We start from the raw sequence: 19,041 nt of genomic DNA, 5'->3' as shown, positions 1-19,041 counted from the left end.
TCCCGAGACGGTCAGCGACCTCTTCGATCGGTGGGGAACCCCCCGGATCGACCTCTTCGCGACCAGCTGGAACAGCCACTGTCCCCAGTTCTGCTCCAGGAAGCGATTCGACGGATCCCTTGGAGACGCATTCGCTTTCCTCTGGACGGGGGAGCTCCTCTACGCCTTCCCTCCGTTCCCTCTCATCGTCAGGGTGGTGTCCAAAATGACAATGGACCGCTCGCAGGCGATCCTGATCACCCCGTGGTGGCCGAGACAACCATGGTTCGCATCCCTTCTCCACCTCTCCGGGAGATGCTTCCTCCGTCTCGACCCGCGTCCGGACCTGCTCTCGATCCAGGACGGACGAATTCTCCACCCGGACATCGAGAGCCTGCCGCTGGTGGCCTGGAAGATCCGGCCCTGACCGCCTTGCCGGAATCGGTTAGGACGGTGATCCTGGCTGCCAGAAAACCTTCCACCCAGCGTTCTTATGCCCTGAAATGGAGGAGATTTTGCCTCTTCCTTGACCAGAAGGGCTTGTCTCCTACACAGGTTTCCACTCCAGTGGTGCTAGAGTTTTTGATGGCGCTTTTGAACGGAGGGCTGTCCCTCACATCCATCAAAGGCTACCTTTCTGCCATTTGTGCAAAATATCAGTTCGGGGGGAGGGTGTCTTTCTTTAAGGATCCCTTGGTGAAGGGCTTTCTGAAGGGTTGTGCCAACCTATATCCTCCTGTGTCGGTACCAACACCGGCTTGGAGCTTGGAGTCGGTACTGTCCGCTCTCCAATCCAAGCCCTTTGAACCCATGGCCTCAGCGGACTTGAGACTGTTGACTTGGAAAACCGCTTTCCTTGTGGCCATCACCTCTGCCCGCCGTGCGGGCGAACTCTGTGCCTTACGGAGGGACGAACCATTCCTGAGGTTCCACAAGGACAAGGTGGTCCTCCGTATGGACATCACCTTCTTGCCAAAGGTGGTGTCTGCTTTCCACATGTGCCAGGACATTGTGTTGCCCACTCTAGCATCCGATCCGACGTCGGACGAGGAGCGACGCCTACACTCCCTTGATGTCAGGAGGGCGCTGGCGTTTTACCTGGACAGAACTGCTGCCTCCAGCCGGTCCGAGAGACTCTTTCAATGCTACTCGGAACCGAAGAAGGGGTTGCCCGTGTCTACGCAGAGGTTCTCCAAATGGGTGGCCAGTACCATCCACCTCTGCTATGAACTGCTGGGCAAACCTCTCCCTGGCAGGGTTCGGTCACATTCCACAAGAGCTGTGGCGGCATCCTCAGCATTCCTGTCTGGGATTCCTTTGGAGGATGTCTGTAAGGCTGCTGTCTGGTCCCAACCTCTCACTTTTATTAAGCATTACAGGTTGGACACCAGGGCCATCCGAGACGCAGCTTTCGGGAGGGCTGTGTTGGTTTCAGGGTTGCATTGATTGCACTACTGATGTATTTGTGTTATACAGTTTACACTGTTTATACTGTTGAATGTTGATTTGCACAACTCCTATGGGATCGGTCTTGCATGACCTCTGCTCCCTTCTCAGGTTTAGCAAAGTTGTTGCTATTTTATCTATGCATGAACAAAAAGACTGACTCTTTATGGTTCAGGATGTTTATTTGTAATAAATATACCTTTGGTTTACCATAGCTTTGGTCTCAGGACACTCCCTCCGCCACATACCTAAGCTTGTCAGTCTAAACCCATTTGTATGATTCGCAGAGACCACGAAGAAGAAGGACAGGTTGCTTACCTGTAACAGTATTTCTTCGAGTGGTCATCTGCGAATACATACAAATCCCACCCGTCCGTCCCCTCAGTGTCCTGCTCTCATTGGCTCTCTTCCTTCGCCTGCTTGGCGGAAAAATTGCGGAACTGGGGAAAAGAGCGGGAAGGCAGGGGCCTTATAACGGGTGGGCGGAGTTACCGCCAAAAAGTTTCAATATGTTGCAGAGTAAAACTCTGCCCAGTGATTCCAGTAGGTTCCGAGCAGCACTGCGCAGGCGCAGTGAAACCCATTTGTATGTATTCGCAGATGACCACTCGAAGAAATACTGTTACAGGTAAGCAACCTGTCCTTTCTCCTCTTTGCATTTCCCCATTTTCCCTCCATTTGCAAGCTGATCTCCAAACCTTGCCTCCTCTTTGCATTTCCCCATTTTCCCTCCATATGCAAGCTGATCTCCAAACCTTGCGTCTTCTTTGCATTTCCCCATTTTCCCTCCATATGCAAGCTGATCTCCAAACCTTGCCTCTTCTTTGCATTTCCCCATTTTCCCTCCATATGCAAGCTGATCTCCAAACCTTGCCTCCTCTTTGCATTTCCCCATTTTCCCTCCATATGCAAGCTGATCTCCAAACCTTGCCTCTTCTTTGCATTTCCCCATTTTCCCTCCATATGCAAGCTGATCTCCAAACCTTGCCTCTTCTTTGCATTTCCCCATTTTCCCTCCATATGCAAGCTGATCTCCAAACCTTGCCTCTTCTTTGCATTTCCCCATTTTCCCTCCATATGCAAGCTGATCTCCAAACCTTGCCTCTTCTTTGCATTTCCCCATTTTCCCTCCATATGCAAGCTGATCTCCAAACCTTGCCTCTTCTTTGCATTTCCCCATTTTCCCTCCATATGCAAGCTGATCTCCAAACCTTGCCTCTTCTTTGCATTTCCCCATTTTCCCTCCATATGCAAGCTGATCTCCAAACCTTGCCTCCTCTTTGCATTTCCCCATTTTCCCTCCATATGCAAGCTGATCTCCAAACCTTGCCTCCTCTTTGCATTTCCCCATTTTCCCTCCATATGCAAGCTGATCTCCAAACCTTGCCTCTTCTTTGCATTTCCCCATTTTCCCTCCATATGCAAGCTGATCTCCAAACCTTGCCTCTTCTTTGCATTTCCCCATTTTCCCTCCATATGCAAGCTGATCTCCAAACCTTGCCTCTTCTTTGCATTTCCCCATTTTCCCTCCATATGCAAGCTGATCTCCAAACCTTGCCTCTTCTTTGCATTTCCCCATTTTCCCTCCATATGCAAGCTGATCTCCAAACCTTGCCTCTTCTTTGCATTTCCCCATTTTCCCTCCATATGCAAGCTGATCTCCAAACCTTGCCTCTTCTTTGCATTTCCCCATTTTCCCTCCATATGCAAGCTGATCTCCAAACCTTGCCTCTTCTTTGCATTTCCCCATTTTCCCTCCATATGCAAGCTGATCTCCAAACCTTGCCTCTTCTTTGCATTTCCCCATTTTCCCTCCATATGCAAGCTGATCTCCAAACCTTGCCTCTTCTTTGCATTTCCCCATTTTCCCTCCATATGCAAGCTGATCTCCAAACCTTGCCTCTTCTTTGCATTTCCCCATTTTCCCTCCATATGCAAGCTGATCTCCAAACCTTGCCTCTTCTTTGCATTTCCCCATTTTCCCTCCATATGCAAGCTGATCTCCAAACCTTGCCTCTTCTTTGCATTTCCCCATTTTCCCTCCATATGCAAGCTGATCTCCAAACCTTGCCTCTTCTTTGCATTTCCCCATTTTCCCTCCATATGCAAGCTGATCTCCAAACCTTGCCTCTTCTTTGCATTTCCCCATTTTCCCTCCATATGCAAGCTGATCTCCAAACCTTGCCTCTTCTTTGCATTTCCCCATTTTCCCTCCATATGCAAGCTGATCTCCAAACCTTGCCTCTTCTTTGCATTTCCCCATTTTCCCTCCATTTGCAAGCTGATCTCCAAACCTTGCCTCCTCTTTGCATTTCCCCATTTTCCCTCCATATGCAAGCTGATCTCCAAACCTTGCCTCCTCTTTGCATTTCCCCATTTCCCCTCCATTTGCAAGCTGATCTCCAAACCTTTGCTCCTCCTCCTCGTGTTTCCTCTGAAAACCAAGCTTCTCATTTCCCCCCTCCACTTCCACTTCGAAGCCAATCTTAAAATCTGTCTCCTAAATTCTGCCCTCGACTTATCCACGGGGCATATCAAAATCCAAGATTTTGATCTTAAAACCTTCCCTCGACTTATACATGAGGTCGACTTGTACACGAGTACATACGGTACCTTTGAGTTTATCCCTCCCTATATTTGCTGAAGTTTTAGCAGTCTACTTAAACTTGCCAGTGCTTATGTTGATACAGTTATGATTTCTAGTAACTTGGAGGAGCTTCTATAAAGTATTCTATTCAGTTCTATCAGTTTGCAAGGTGTGGTGGGACCTGAACTTCAATTTTTCTTTTGTCTTTTGTTCAGTCTGATAAAAGTATATGGCTTGTGAGAAAAGACAATAACAAGACATTACACAACTTCTCTAATCTTTGAACCTAGTGACAGCTGGAAATCATTAATATTATTATTATAGTTTATTTCTATAGCACTGTAAATGAATACAGCGCTTTACATACAAATAATCAAATCAATAAAAATATAAAACCTGCCAATGACATACAATCTACAAAATGCATATAAACAATAGGTAGTAATATAAAATAGAATTAGTTAAAAAAGGAAGCAACAATATTCCAGCTGGATTTCCAAAGAGCAAAAATGGTTATGTTGAAAAGAATCTGTTCACGGTATAGTATGCGGAATTACTTCTCCAGTCATTTCATTTTCATTTCATTTATTAAGGCAAATACCAGCATACTTATCCAGTCCATTTTCCTAAGAAATACTGTAGTAGGCAAAATGCATCTGAGGAAGTAGATTTACTGATAAATCTATGAAAGCACATGCTGCCAACATCTTTCTTTCAGTGAGGTCCAAAACACATTGCAGAAATAATAGTTTGAGACTGCTTTAATTGCCTTGGCTCAGTGCTAGGGAATCCTGGGAATTGTAGTTTATTGAGGCACCAGAGCTCTCTTGACAGAGAAGGCTAAATGTCTCACAAAACTACAGTTCCCAGAATTCCGTAGCATAGAGCCAGGGTAGATAAAGCAGTCTCAAATGGGATTATTTCTGCAGTTTGTTTTGGATAGTCTCAAAGATGCTTCAAGATCTCTCTACATCCTGATTTTACAGACTAACATAAATATATCTTTGATATTCTATACTGTGTTATGTCAGGCTAATAAAACAATTCTTCTTCAGTATTTTATGTTTCATCTTCATTCTCTCCCCATGCATTTTATATTCTATTTTGATTCTTATTTGTAAATTTTGTTAACAGATGTTTTGGTTAATTTGGCCATATAATAACTTAAAAATTAAAATACCTTTTTTAAAAACAATCTTTTAGGAGCTGTTTTAACAATAGGATTACAAAAATGTATAAAATTGTGTGTGGCTTATATAATATAGCAAAGGAGTTCGTTGTCAAAGCGTTGTTCCAGTTTTTAGCTGAAACCAGCGTGGAAGTAGGGTTAATGGTCCTGTACCTATTAGAGAGAAGAGAAATTGAAGCAGCATTTCCTATAGGATGTGGATGAAGGGGATACTACTGCTTTTCTTTTTAGACAGCTGAGCCTAAAGTGTGCCTAAAGTCTTTCTAAACTGGTGTTCGAAAGAAAGCTGGTAAAGGAAGCTAAATCATTCCGATGTATTGAAAAATAGCTATATATCTTGCTTAGCTTTCTGATTTCATTAATTGGCAGCTCCAAGTCTGATTGGAGTTTATATAGTTTGAGTCCAGAGCTTTGTTTGTCAATAGAACTTGTAGTTATAAATATTAAAATAAGGCTTTCTTTACAGGACTCTTTTATAAGAACTGTATAAAACATGGTGGATTATTACGAAGTCTTAGGTGTGCACAAGCATGCTTCTCAAGAAGACATTAAAAAAGCGTAAGTACTAATCTTTAAAAGTTTCAGGAGTAAACTCCAGTTGTTTTTGGGCTTCAGCTTTCATAATCCTTTATTATTGACAACATGGTGATGGATTTGTTGGTGAAAAACACCTGGAAGGCCACATTTACCCACCCATGCTTCTATGGCAAGTTGTAGATACTCCTTGAGATTATTTGAATGTATTGTAAATGACATCATAAAACTTGTGTTGTCTCCAACTCAGTTGATAAGGTAGATGTGGTACAGGTAACCTGTACCACAGCCCTGGTGAAAGAGATGGAATCAAGATAGATCAGAACAACACATCTGCCCCCCCCCTTTTTTTTTTTTTGCCTGATGTTGTACAGAGAAATCTGTTGGGTAAAGCTGAGAGAGAGATAAACTCCATCAGCTTCATGCAGCCAGGTCTCAATAATACATGCCAGGCTGGTGTGCTCATCCAGGATCAAATCTTGAATTGCTGCTTTGTCATTGACCAACCTGCTATTCAGCACAGTATTTTTGACTTGGGGTCTTGCTGCCAAGGCCATCCAGTCTGTTTGAAGTGCAGGACTGTTTGAGGATATTTCCTACAGTTCCAGCAGGCAGGAAATAAAGCTAACAACTTCCCCGTGCAAAAATTCAAGCAGGCCATTGTGTAGAACTTGAACATTCCTCGCTTTATTTGAAGAGTGAGACAGTTTCTTTCCCCTAAAGAGGCCACCTTCTTTGGTGTCACTACTTTGGGTACAGACCATGTTGACAAAGGACTGCCCCCACAGAAGCTCTGCTTTTATCAGTTTGTTCCCAGGAGTGTTACAGCTGGAGTGGGGGCACTTCCTGGTCTTTAGCCTGCAAGGAAGCCATTTCAGAGCCTGCTGGAAATCTTGTAAGAGAGAGAAATCCCAGCAAATGTGGCAGCAACTGGATGAAACAACTTGACTTGCATGTGCTATATAGTCTCCTCCACTTCCAAAATGTTGTGGTGTTGGTTGTCAGTCCTTGCTCTAATTCTTGTAGATATTATGTTGCCTGATATTAATCTTGTTTTGATAATAAAATTAAAGTGGGCCCTTCTCTTAGGTGGGAAGATCCGCCTCCCCCCCCCCCCCGGTAAGAGAAAATTCCGGGGTGCGGGAGGCTTTTTTTTTGACATGGCTTCCAGCATATGCTGAAAGCCATGTATGGCGCGCCCACGTATGACGCAGGCGCACTGTGTGATCAATCCACAGTCTAACTTTTAAAACATAGTTGTAATGAGATTGGGAGCAGGTGTAGTATAGTGATTAGAATGTTGAATTGGACTCAGGAAGTCCAGGTTCTTGTCCCCCATAAAACACACTAGAGACTTTTAGTCTGACCTACCTTACAAGAGTGATTTGGAGGTTAAAATAGAAACCGAGATGACTAAACTGAGACTATCATACTTTGGCCATATTATGAGAAGACATGACTCACTAGGAAATACAATAATGCTTGATAAGGTAGAAGACATTAGGAAAAGAGGAAGACCTTATTCCAGATGCCAAAACTCAATCAGGGAAACCACAGCCCTGAGTCTGCAAGACCTGAGCAGGGCTTTTTGAGGATAGGGTAACTTGGAAGTCTCTTATTCATGGGGTCACTAGAAGTTGAGATTGACTTGATGGGAGTTAACAGCAAAAACAAAGCTGTGTACACCATTTTGGTCACAGAAAAGGGAAGATATAAATACATTAGTAATTCTCTCGCAAACTGCCTATGTCTGTTTCCTCCCCAGTTACATCTCTAGTTATATATCTCACTGGTCTTTTCAAAAGATATCTGCCCTCTTAGGGATGAGTTGGGCATGTCCTTCCATTTATATGAGCAATGCAGTAACTACAGTGGTGTTTAAAGCAAATGTGTGTTGACTATACATTTTATTATCGTAGTTCAACTGGGTAATTTGGTAATTCCTCTTATTTTGTATACTGTGTGTCTCTTGAATAAACTAATTATTAAGATCTGTAACTTTCCGCTTTGACTTCAGGTACCGTAAACTAGCTTTAAAGTGGCACCCTGATAAAAATCCAGATAATAAGGATGAAGCAGAGAGGCAATTCAAGCAAGTAGCTGAGGCTTATGAAGTTCTGTCAGATGGTGAGTAGTACAGTATTTAATATTGCAAATCATCTGTTCTTAAGAATAGCTTTGAAACAGATATTTCTGTCCTTTTTTCTTTTTGGAAGCTGCCATATGTATTTATTGGGCGTGTTCTCACCTTCAGAGATCAAAAATTAGGATCTGTATCAGCTGCCAGAAGAAAACACAACAGAGAAGATTAGAAATGCTGTTGGATTAAGAGTAGCAAGCATTTGCAAGCACTTCCTCTCACAGCTGTTTTGCCCCAATTGCTTTGATATAGCCTTCACTGCTTCCATTGACTCCTACCTCAAAGCTGGCTGGCAGCCTTTTTTAGCATAAAATAGATGTGAATTTTCCCCTAGTATAAATGAAATTGCAGTGTCCTATTATGGTGTTGTGGAACTGGGTTTTGTTTTGGTATAGAAACTGCATGAGAAATTTGAGACACAAAGATAAAACGTGTTATCTGTTTAAAAAAAAATCCCACTCAGTATACTAACTGTAGAGAGCCAGTATGGTGTAGTGGTTTGAGTGTTGTACTATGACTCTGGAGACAAGGATTTGAATCCCTTCTCAGCCATGAAAACCCACTGGGTGACTTTGGGCAAGTCTTACTCAATCAGCCTCAAAGGCAGAGCCAAACTTCCTCTGAACAAATCTTGCCAAGAAAACTCCATGATATGCCTTAGGGTCACCATAAATTGAAAATGATTTGAAGGCACACAACCATAATCTTAATTGTAGAACCATGTTTATTTTGACCTATATTGGTTATTTTGTTTAATAGTCATGACTTTTACGGTATAAAATTGGTTTTTTATCACACAGAAAGCCAATTTGTTCATTAAACAAGTTTATTATGAATTTAGGATCTGGTAAGAGATCCTGTTTCCAAATGTAATGCAACACACTTGATTTTCATTTGCTCCCTAAATAAGTTCTCAGTAAGCTTACCAATAATCATAAAAATAAATTTGAAAACTAGTAGACTTGCTAGGTTATCATTCTTCCACTTTGGCTTCTGCATATACTAGAAATTACAGAAATGGTTCCTTTGATTGTGCCCTGTTTCCTAATTTAAGATTTGTTTGCTTATCTCAAGCCATGTTTTTTTCCTTCAATAGCTGCTGAAACTTTTAGTGTAATTTTTCAGTAGACGTTTTGTGGATTACTTTAAATGTGAACATGAGATGTCCTGTGGTTAATTTATTAGATTTTGAAGGAGCCTCAATCTGATTATAAAGTTCATGGTATAAGAATATCTAAGACCAGTGAGTAATAGGTAAAGGAAAAAGTCAAATGCTTACAGGTTATTTTGAATGGACTTCAAATTGCTAAATCATGAAGCTTCATCTGTTTGTTTTTGAGAACAGATGACTACCAGTGGGCGACTGTATCCATGGGCTCTGTATCCATAGATTCAACCAGTTGCAGATTCCAACTACACAACACAATACTGTACACAGTAGACAACATAAGTAGCCAACAAATGACACTTAAGGCTGGAGAGAGACATAGTGCTTGGGCTGAATCCATGTCACCCACCAGTTCACAGATCCTCAGTTTCTCTCTAGCCTCACATCTCTCTTGTCTCATGTCTCCATTTTATATAAAGGGCCTGATCATCTGTGGATGAGACTCCTGGAACCAATCCTCTGTGGATACAGGTAGCCCACTGTATTCCTAAACCAAGCAAGAGCTAAGCAGAGGAGGAGGCTGTGCAGAAGTAGAATAATGTTAATACCAAAATATATATTTTAGTCAAGGATTTTCAAATCAACTTACCCTTCCAAAGTTGTGCAGTCAGTTTTGTATATGTACTCTGTATCTTGAAGGTCCAGTTACATTGCACACCTTGAGGCCTTCATTGTGAAGAATTAAATGGAATGCATTAAAACTTTTACTGAAGTCTTCATGTTTGTGGCAAATTAGTGAGTGGGTCCAAGGAAACGTGCGCAGAAAGAATTTGCACTGTTTCTTCCTTTGCCTTCTACGTATCATTCTAGGGCTAAGGGATCCTCCGTAGGGTTAAGGCCCAAGGAACAGCAGATATTCTCCAGTGGAAGAGAGCAGCTTATCCTGCAACTATTTCCCAATACCTGACTTTCAGAGAAATAAATGTATGAAAAATTTGCAAGACAAATGTGCCAAGATACATCTCATGACAAAATAGTTTGAATTTTAACTATTCTTTGTTCTTTGTAGCTAAAAAACGTGACATCTATGACAAATATGGAAAAGAAGGCTTAAATGGAGGAGGAGGTATGTTGGCATTTATCACTACATTCACCTATGTATATGTATTGTTGTTAGTATTGCACATAAGATGATGTAGTAGCTAGTATGGACTAACATGGTGGAGAACTAGGTTAAAAACCCTTGCAACCATGACACTCATTTGACCTTTCTTTTCCTAACCTAGTTTAAGAGTGAGAAGGTAAAATGAGAGGACCACACTTGCTACTTTTTGACAGAATGACAAGATAATTGTGATCAAAATAATATATTTTGTAATTTTCTATTGGGATAGCTAAAATCGTGCTAATTTGTTCTATAGGGATAACTATATCTTGCTAATTCACTTAACATTTTATATTTTTGGAAGTTTCTCAGCCCTATGTCCACAATGAGTAAAATAATCAAAATATCCTAGTCATATTCTTTACCACAATTTCAAGCTGTAGTTTACTGATTGATGGAAGCTGCATTTATTAAGACTCTTTTGAGATTATGATGGTGGTGGTGGTGGTGGTTGTTAAATACATTCGGTAAAGAGTGGTAGAAAACTTTTAAATTATTCTAAAATTGCTGGTTTAGGTATTTTGTGTGGCAACTCTTAAGATTTTATTTAAAAAGAATTAAACTAATTAATAATTTTGCAAGGTTCTTCACATGAATATGTTACAGAGAGCATATAAATGGATATAAATATTTGAAATGTGAATGCATTAATATCCTTAAGAGCTCGAAATAAAATATTGAATGTACTCTTATAGGTGGAAGTCATTTCGACAGTCCCTTTGAGTATGGTTTTACATTCCGGAACCCAGAGGATGTCTTCAGGGAGTTTTTTGGTGGAAGAGACCCATTTTCATTTGATTTCTTTGGTATGTACCATATTGAGCTGCAGGGAAATATGAGCATATAAGATACTGAAATTTATGGTGATAATACAAGGTGCTTTGCATTTAATTTTCTTGCCTGTGAAGTTCTTTCTATGGTTGTGGTTCCAAACTTTTCCATCCTTCATACATCACTCTTTTGCCATGTGTTCACTTTCGGTATTGCCAAAGGCATATTACCAAGAAGATAAAAATCTGACTTTCTTTTTTTAAATGGGATACCTTTGGATTACTGCTGGTTTGTTTAATATGATGCAGTTTACATAGATACCAAAGGATTCAAAAGTGGTTTATACTTTATGAAGTCAAAGGCTTTCATGACCGGCATCTATAGCTTTTTGTGCATTTTTCCGGGCTGTGTGGCTGTGTTCTAAAAGAATTTATTCCTGATGTTTCACCTGCATCTCTGGCTGGCATCTTCAGGTTTATATTTTCTTTGCCCTCTGAAATTCACTATTCTTAGTCATCTGTTAAACTCTAAGCTAATCCTGTCTACTAAAGACTAGACTAGAACAAGCTTGACCTTATTGATTCAAGATAACATGGAAAGCAAATAGATTTCTGAATGACTAAATGTGTATTGTATTCTGAATATTTAGCTTTGTTACATTCACTAGCTGGATGATTGAAAAGTAGGAGTTGAAATATTGCAGTTTTATTGGCATCTTTTGGGGGAATGGTATGCTTTTAAAGTTCTATGTGTGGGTAGCCAGGTAACAGGATTCTTCTGTGATTTTATTGATCATTGTTTCTTCTGACACCTACTCCCATATTAGCAACCAAAGCATAGATGAGCAAGAAGTGTGTCAAATTTAGCTGTGCATGCAATTGCTTTTTACTCTTTCGACATACACAAAGGAAGCAGACCTTGATCCTTTCAGTGTAAGTGACTGCCTTTATTTATGGAAATATCTGTGATGAGAATGTTTTCTCCAAGCACCTTTCAAGACAGAAGGAGACCATGTCAGGCACTATTTCTGCTATTGGAATTTTTTCATTGTTTTGATTGCAAATTAATTTGTTCATTTCATTTTTTTCTTAAAATGTGTTTTTCTCATCATCATGGCACAGAAGGCATGTCTGTGTACAGAATTATGTACCATTAAATATTCTGTGGCCAACATTCTGTGGTCTTATTTGAGGTTTGTTTACTTTGTTGCCCAAAGGAAATTTCAGTTTGTTGCCATTGGTTATTTTTTCAGTTGATGTGTCACAAGCTTTCACTTGCAAATTTAATCAAAATTGATTAAACAAGTTGGCTGCTATGGCACCTTTATGCTGGCAAGGAGTTGGTGTTGGCTCACTTGCCCTTCACCCTTAGTTTTGGTTTAAACACTAAAGTTTGTTGAACAAGTGCGGACAAGTTTGAAATCAGCAAACATAAATATTCGGATTCTTCATACATATACATAAATCTCAAAACATGGAAGATCTCATTGACAGAGGAGATGGGAATAGGGGATTTTTGGTCTTCTAAATGTTGTTTGACTCATTTTCCGTCACCCCTGCCTATTATCCCTGCAGGCTGGGACTAAGTCCAATATTGTCTGGAGGAACACAGGTTCCCCAGTCCTGCTGTAAAGGCTTTTCCTCTATTTGTACTTTTCTGTGATAGTTTTCTGTAACTGCAGGTTCCTCTCTAATGCCTCTAGTTCTGCAGAGAGAATGGAAAAATAGGGTAGGAGGTATAAAACAATCCATAAATAACTTGAAGACCTTATATCTGTGTTCAGTTAGTTTTGTTTTACAAATTTCAGTGTATTCAGTGTAGGCATATTAAAGTTAGGAATTCCTCATTTGAAGTGCAGTATTGTGTTCAAATTCAGAATGGTATTCCTTATTGAACAGGCTTGATTTTAGAACATGCTGATCTGTGTAAATTGAGAATTCTAGTTCTTAAAGCAAACACAAAAAAAGGTAAAATTAACAGTACATTTATCATTCTGTAGAAATGTGTTGTGAGAATAAGGACTGGTGTTTCTGTATCATATAATAATTCAATTCTTTATACGCCAATATAGTATAAATGTCTGTAATGATGGGACTGCATGGATAGGGTTAAAAAAAAGCCTGGCACTGGTAAATCTTTTGAGAACTCAGTGTTGCTAAATATTAGTAGAAGGTAATGTTCTGTTCCTTGGGGATGAAGTCTTGTTCTTTAAAGTTTAATATTTTAAAATATAGAGTTATCTTTGGTCTTCCATGGTGCTTTCATGATCCTGTCAATTTGGTCAATTTGACAAAATGTGTTTAATAAAACACCTAATATATTTTTTAAAAAATGACTTATGTATAGATGCATAATAGTGGGCAGTAATATAATATAACTCATGGGTGCACAACTGACCTTCATAGTTTGCTTGTGACTCACACTCTTAACTTGCAATAAGAATTTAGACTGTTACATTAGTGGCTTACCTGATAATGTGCCAAATTAAAGGTGCTTGTATTCAGGCATTTTTATACATGAACAATACTTTACTTGTAAATTGTAATGTCTTTTCTGATCGATAGTTGGGCAAAATGTCAAAACACTGTTTCTTGTTAAAGGAGAGCTTAGTTAACTGACCTAAAATTATGCTTCATAGTCTAGGATGTTAGTAGATGGAACTCACAGCTAATTTCTTATAGTTGGGCATTGCATGGTTTCCTCTCAGGTTTAATTTCTCAATTGAGTTATTGGCCTATATGAATGGATAGCAGAAAGGTAGCTTAAGTGATGATCCAACTTTCATGCATCTGTGTGTGACAGTGAAACCAATAGGGACTGTTTCTGTTTCCCCCCTTTTTGGGTTGTGAGTTTAATCAAAATGAAAGCAGTGTGGTAGAATTAGGGCTGTAGACTGGATGACAGGAAGCCCAGGATCAAAACTTTACTCAGCTGTGGCGCCTTCTAGGTGACCTTGCAGAATTGTTAGGGTAAAATGGGTGCTTTCTTGAGCTCTTTGCAGAAAAGGAGAAATTCTAAAAGTAATAAAAACTTATTAATTGATATCATGATCTCCTAACTTTTGGAAACGTAGCACATTGGACACCTCCCCTTATTCTTTCAGGTATGTGAACCAAGAAATAGCTTAGTTACTTCTGCTCTTTGGATGGGTAGGCTTAAGTTCACATCATCTCTATTACCCATATATAGCCTATAAATAGATAGATAATGAAAAAGGATTAAGAGATTACTCCAGCTCATCTTTACTTTCATCTGTGTACTGCCCCAAAGGAAGTACTGTATAACAGGAGGCAGAATGTTGAATTGTGATTTTGTTGTAATTAGTTGGTCCATCCAGAGCATCAGGTTTATTCCCTGCCAATTTGCACAAGTCTGGTATAAAGGTCATCTAGTGTTGGTTGTGTATATTCAGGTCTTTATACATTGCATGACATTCATTGGGTGAAACAGCATGACAGAAAATGCTATAGGGGCTGGGAAACCTCCTCTTAGGCCATTGTTTTGGGAAGCTCCTAGGGCTGCAGGGTTGGGGTGGTGGAAGGTGAAGTTCCATCATTTGCAGCTATGTCTCATTGAATTTCAACTTCAGTAACACCATTAATGTCCTTGGAAATGTGATGCAGATTTACTTTTTTGTTTAAACCAGTTTTTTTTTAAAAAAATGGATTTTTAAAAATCTTGCTTATGTCAATACTGTGAAAGATTTTATGTATTAGAAAGCTTGAACAAACATATTTTATTGCTTTCTAACATTAACAATCCAAAGGATTAATTATTCTATTTGTAATATTTTTGGTTGACTTTCCCAGGTAGATAATCTTTTCCTTTCTCCAGATGATACATGATTTAAGGAGCAGGGGAGTAGCTGAGCTGCTGGGGAACAAAAACTGATCTGTTTCCGAGTTTTCAGTTTTATTAATTTTGTGAAGTTATGCATCTCCCATAAAACTGTAGGTGAAAGAAGGAAAATAAATATTTACAACCAGAGCCCTAGCAAACATGTCTTGGATGACCAGTTTCAGGAAGCAAGTACTGAATATCTGCAGCCACATTTGGCATCCCAATTCGCGAATTGGTATAATACATTTGTCACATTTTAGGTGTTGCTTGAAAATTATTATCTCTGCAATACTGTAAACCTGGAATATGATCCAGTTTTCTCTCATGGAAGGCTCTGGTGGAGTGGGGTAACAGTATTTACACAGTCTTCCTTCTCCCTTCAGCCACATATGCCACTTCCCTTAGTGTTCTGCAGGATGTCCCCAAAACTTTGAAGCAGCATCAAAGGTGACTGGATTGAAGTTTCCTCATCCCTCTTTTTCTAGTGGTAGCTTCCACTAGACTAGATTCTTCTCTCTTCCCAAGGCATTCTTCTGTTTCTAGACAGGTGTGTCTGAATCCAACCCACATTGTTTGAGTAGATTCTAATGTAAACATCATAGTACTTGGAATTTCTTTCTTATTTACACTCTGATAAATGTAAGCATCATAGATGCTTTTGAAGTTGATATGTTTGAAGTGGTAAATGTGTCATACTGGAAATTGCAGTACTGTAATTTGATGATTTATGGCATCTTGTTATATTGTATCTCTCCTATGCCTCAGGGATTGAATTGACCTAACATATAGGCCTGTCTCTTCATTTCTGTATAATCTTGAAAGTGGATGCTTGGTAGTATTTATATTTGAATGCTATGTATCATATAGTGTATACTGTAGACTGTTTGTTGTTTTAGTGTCATATTGAAATAAATGTGAGTTGCTTAGTGATGACTAATTTCATAATTTGAGGGAGACCTTAACAAACATGTTTTGGATGAGCAGGTTTCAGGAAGTGGAGCATTTCACATCTGTAGCCACATTTGGCATCCCAGTTAATGAATTGGTACAATACATCAGTTGAATGAATGGAACTCACTTAGGTTCTAGTCTTCTGTGTTCAAACATTCATCTTCATAAAAACACTCATAATTGCATTAGCTAAGCAGTTTTTCTTTAGCCTTGGATAATTTTATTTTAAATGTTTCACTCTCTTTTTTTCTGGACCATGTCTATGAAAGTTTAGTTTTTAATGTTCCATATGTGAATAAAACTGAACAATGTTTTGGCACAGTTAATTTGCACTGTACCTGAAAAAGTGTTGAGAGGAAAACTTGTAGTTCAGCATTCAGATATTACTCAAGGAATGCAGATTGGATACCAAGTGTGTATGTGTAGCATGCCCCATGTATGTTTCCTTATGGGGGAGATTACATGAGTTATGAAACATAAGAACATTAAAATCCACCAATTTCTAAAATCTTTCACTGTTTTTGCAGAGGATCCTTTTGAAGACTTCTTTGGTAATAGGCGGGGGCCACGTGGAAACAGAAATAGAGGTGGAGGATCCTTTTTCTCTGCTTTTGGTGGATTTCCTGCCTTTGGAAGTGGCTTTTCTTCATTTGATACAGGTTGGTGAATTTGCACTAAATTTGAAATGTAATAAATTATTTCTTGAATAAGTACTCAAGTACCTTTTAAAATAATGTTCAGACTATGTAGATTCACAAGCACAGATCTCTTTTGAGGAACCCAATATGCATGAGCTAAGAATATAGAGATAAGTAGCTGAGAGGCAACATTGCTGAGGTCAGAAAGCTACCTTATATGTACTGAATGTTTTGATATTTTTTAATTTGAACTTCCTACTCATAGTTTGTTTTAGAACGTATCTCAGTTTCAAAAGTAGTTTCCCATATGGCATAGGAATTACCTGTTTTGATTCTAGCAAGAGTATCTGAAATGGAAGTTGGGTTAGTATGTGCTATCTAGTTCTTCAAAAGGCTCACAGTTTTGGCTAAGACAGTAAAACAGAGTTTCCAGTTACACAGAGGATATATCACCTCTGACATATCCTCTCTGTATTTCTTCATATTTTTATATTGGGAAAATCAAGTACTCACACAGCTCACCTTGAGTAGGCTGTCAAAAACTGAAGACAATCATGGTTAAACTTTGTAGGATTGGTTGGTATTTAGAATTACCAAAATTTGGGATATAAACTGGTAGCTATAGTTAGCAAACATGCATTTAGTGGTGATCTGATACCACCTTGAATCCTTAACATTTATCTTACTCTGAAAAAGAAAACATAGGTGAAAAATAAAATCAGTTACTCATAAATAAGATAACATTTTCCTCAATCAAATATGTGCAACCACTTCCTTTACAGGTTTCACTTCTTTTGGTTCTTTGGGACACGGAGGTCTTACTTCATTCTCCTCCACGTCATTTGGTGGCAGTGGGATGGGTAACTTCAAATCAGTATCCACTTCAACCAAAATAGTTAATGGCAGAAAAATTACTACAAAGAGGTACAGTGATTTAAATTTAAATGCTTGCTTGTTAACTGTGCAGTTGTTTTATCTGCTTAACCCATTTTTAAATACTGAACTATATCAATGAATTGTTTTCTTAGTAGTATGTGCAGAAGGAGGTTAGGAAGCTTGAGCTTTTCATCAAAATTTTCTTGAAAGGATACCATTAACTATTCACGTTAATGACATACGATCCTTATAAGCTTTGGTTTTCTGTTTTTGGATTACTAGATTTGATTCCCCTGCCTTGTGTTGGGGAGTGGGGCTGAATTTGCTGCATATTCCTGTGATAAAGGTGCCTAGGTTAAGTATAATGGATTAGAAATGTAGCAATCATGGAAAATTTTATATCTGGAAGAAGCTAGCATTAGGGTTTCATTTACATTTTAGTAACTTAGGGGTTGTACAGAGCGCCCCTAAGGGGCAGTTTGTAGCTAACCCTTTTAGCGCCAGATTGGAGCCACAACAACAGCACGCCATGGCCCCAATCTCGCCTGTCCACAGTACAAAAGGGAGCCACAAGAAGTGTCTCCTTTCTGCACTAGGGAAAAGACGCCATAGCTGCCGGTGCCGAAAAGCCTGTTAAACTAGTAATTTTCAAAGACATAGCTGTGTTAATTGTTCCAAGCTTTTGTAGAAAGTCAAGTTTTCCAGATTAGCTGTTTCTACTTGGAACCATCACTTTATGGGCAGAAAATCCATGCACAACATGATAGCTATTCAGAAAATTCAAAAAGACTATTAAAATGTTTCATTTTGTTTATTGTAGGTTTTGGGGGGGATGTGGCCATGTTCTAGAAGAATTTATTCCTGACGTTTCGCCTGCATGTGTAGCTGGCATCTTCAGAAGATGGCAGCCACAGATGCAGGTGGAACCTCAGGAATACATTCTTCTAGAACACAGCCACAGAGCTCGAAAAACCACAAAAAACTATAGAAGCTGGCCATGAAAGCCTTCGACTTCACACTATTATAATGGATTTTTTCCTACAGAATTGTTGAGAATGGACAAGAGAGAGTAGAAGTTGAAGAAGATGGCCTGCTAAAGTCTTTAACAATAAATGGTAAGGAGCAGCCGCTACGCTTGGATAACAAGTAATTCAACGCACGCATTTAAGAGATTTTAAGCTATAACAAGCACCCTTTGAGGATTAACAGGAACATTTTTTTGAAGATTCCAAACGAACTCTTTCATTATACTATACGTAATCTAAAGTATTTATAAACAGCTCATTGGAGCTCATATGTCAGACTTTTGCGTTTAATTGCTGGGACCACATGAATAGGACCATTTTTTGTCCTTAAAATTGTTGTAAATTTCTGTATGCACTTTGCTTTTTATTAAACATGATTCTAGATTAGCAGTTACCCTGCATTAGTGCTAGGGCCAAATTGTACATGATAATTAGCATGAATCTTAATTTTCTTTCTTTCCTTTTTTTGACATGTGAGCCAACTGGTTGTTTTACGTTTACTGTGAATTTAACATTTCTGAGGCAAATTTAATTTCAAGCTTTCAGTATTTAGTAGTGAATAATGTTAATATGTTACTGATGGTGCATTTCTGGTTTAAACAATTTAAGGATGTTTTCTAGTTGTGCATGAATGCTGGCAATTTAATGTGTAATGTTTAAGCCTAAGCTAACAAAAGTTAAATCTGGTGAGCTTGGGTATCTTGTCATTTTTGCTAAAACGTTAAAAATGAATAAATGATGATGTTTGTGGTGCATTCTTTCATGGGTAACATTTGTAGCTTTTTTGCGTGC

The 19,041-nt window shown here is 39.2% G+C and overlaps 1 protein-coding gene across 4 annotated transcripts in view; it reads left to right on the top strand.

The window, feature by feature from the left end:
- The window catches only part of DNAJB6 (DnaJ heat shock protein family (Hsp40) member B6), a 75,764-nt gene that overhangs the window by 13,410 nt on the left and 43,313 nt on the right, over window positions 1-19,041 (top strand). For all 4 annotated transcript variants that reach the window (XM_089533559.1, XM_089533558.1, XM_089533557.1 and 1 more), the window contains exons 2-8: window positions 5,668-5,759; window positions 7,753-7,862; window positions 10,053-10,109; window positions 10,844-10,954; window positions 16,238-16,369; window positions 17,131-17,272; window positions 18,269-18,339. In XM_089533559.1, the coding sequence (XP_089389685.1) occupies window positions 5,695-5,759; window positions 7,753-7,862; window positions 10,053-10,109; window positions 10,844-10,954; window positions 16,238-16,369; window positions 17,131-17,272; window positions 18,269-18,339 (688 nt within the window). In that variant the 5' untranslated portion in view covers window positions 5,668-5,694. The remainder of the gene's footprint in view (window positions 1-5,667; window positions 5,760-7,752; window positions 7,863-10,052; window positions 10,110-10,843; window positions 10,955-16,237; window positions 16,370-17,130; window positions 17,273-18,268; window positions 18,340-19,041) is intronic.

This window comes from Sceloporus occidentalis, unplaced genomic scaffold (assembly GCF_023333645.1).
Source record: "Sceloporus occidentalis isolate IW3139 unplaced genomic scaffold, rSceOcc1.0.p SCAF_7, whole genome shotgun sequence".
In the NCBI taxonomy this organism is placed as follows: domain Eukaryota; kingdom Metazoa; phylum Chordata; class Lepidosauria; order Squamata; family Phrynosomatidae; genus Sceloporus; species Sceloporus occidentalis.
This window is presented reverse-complemented; position numbering and strand designations above follow the sequence as displayed.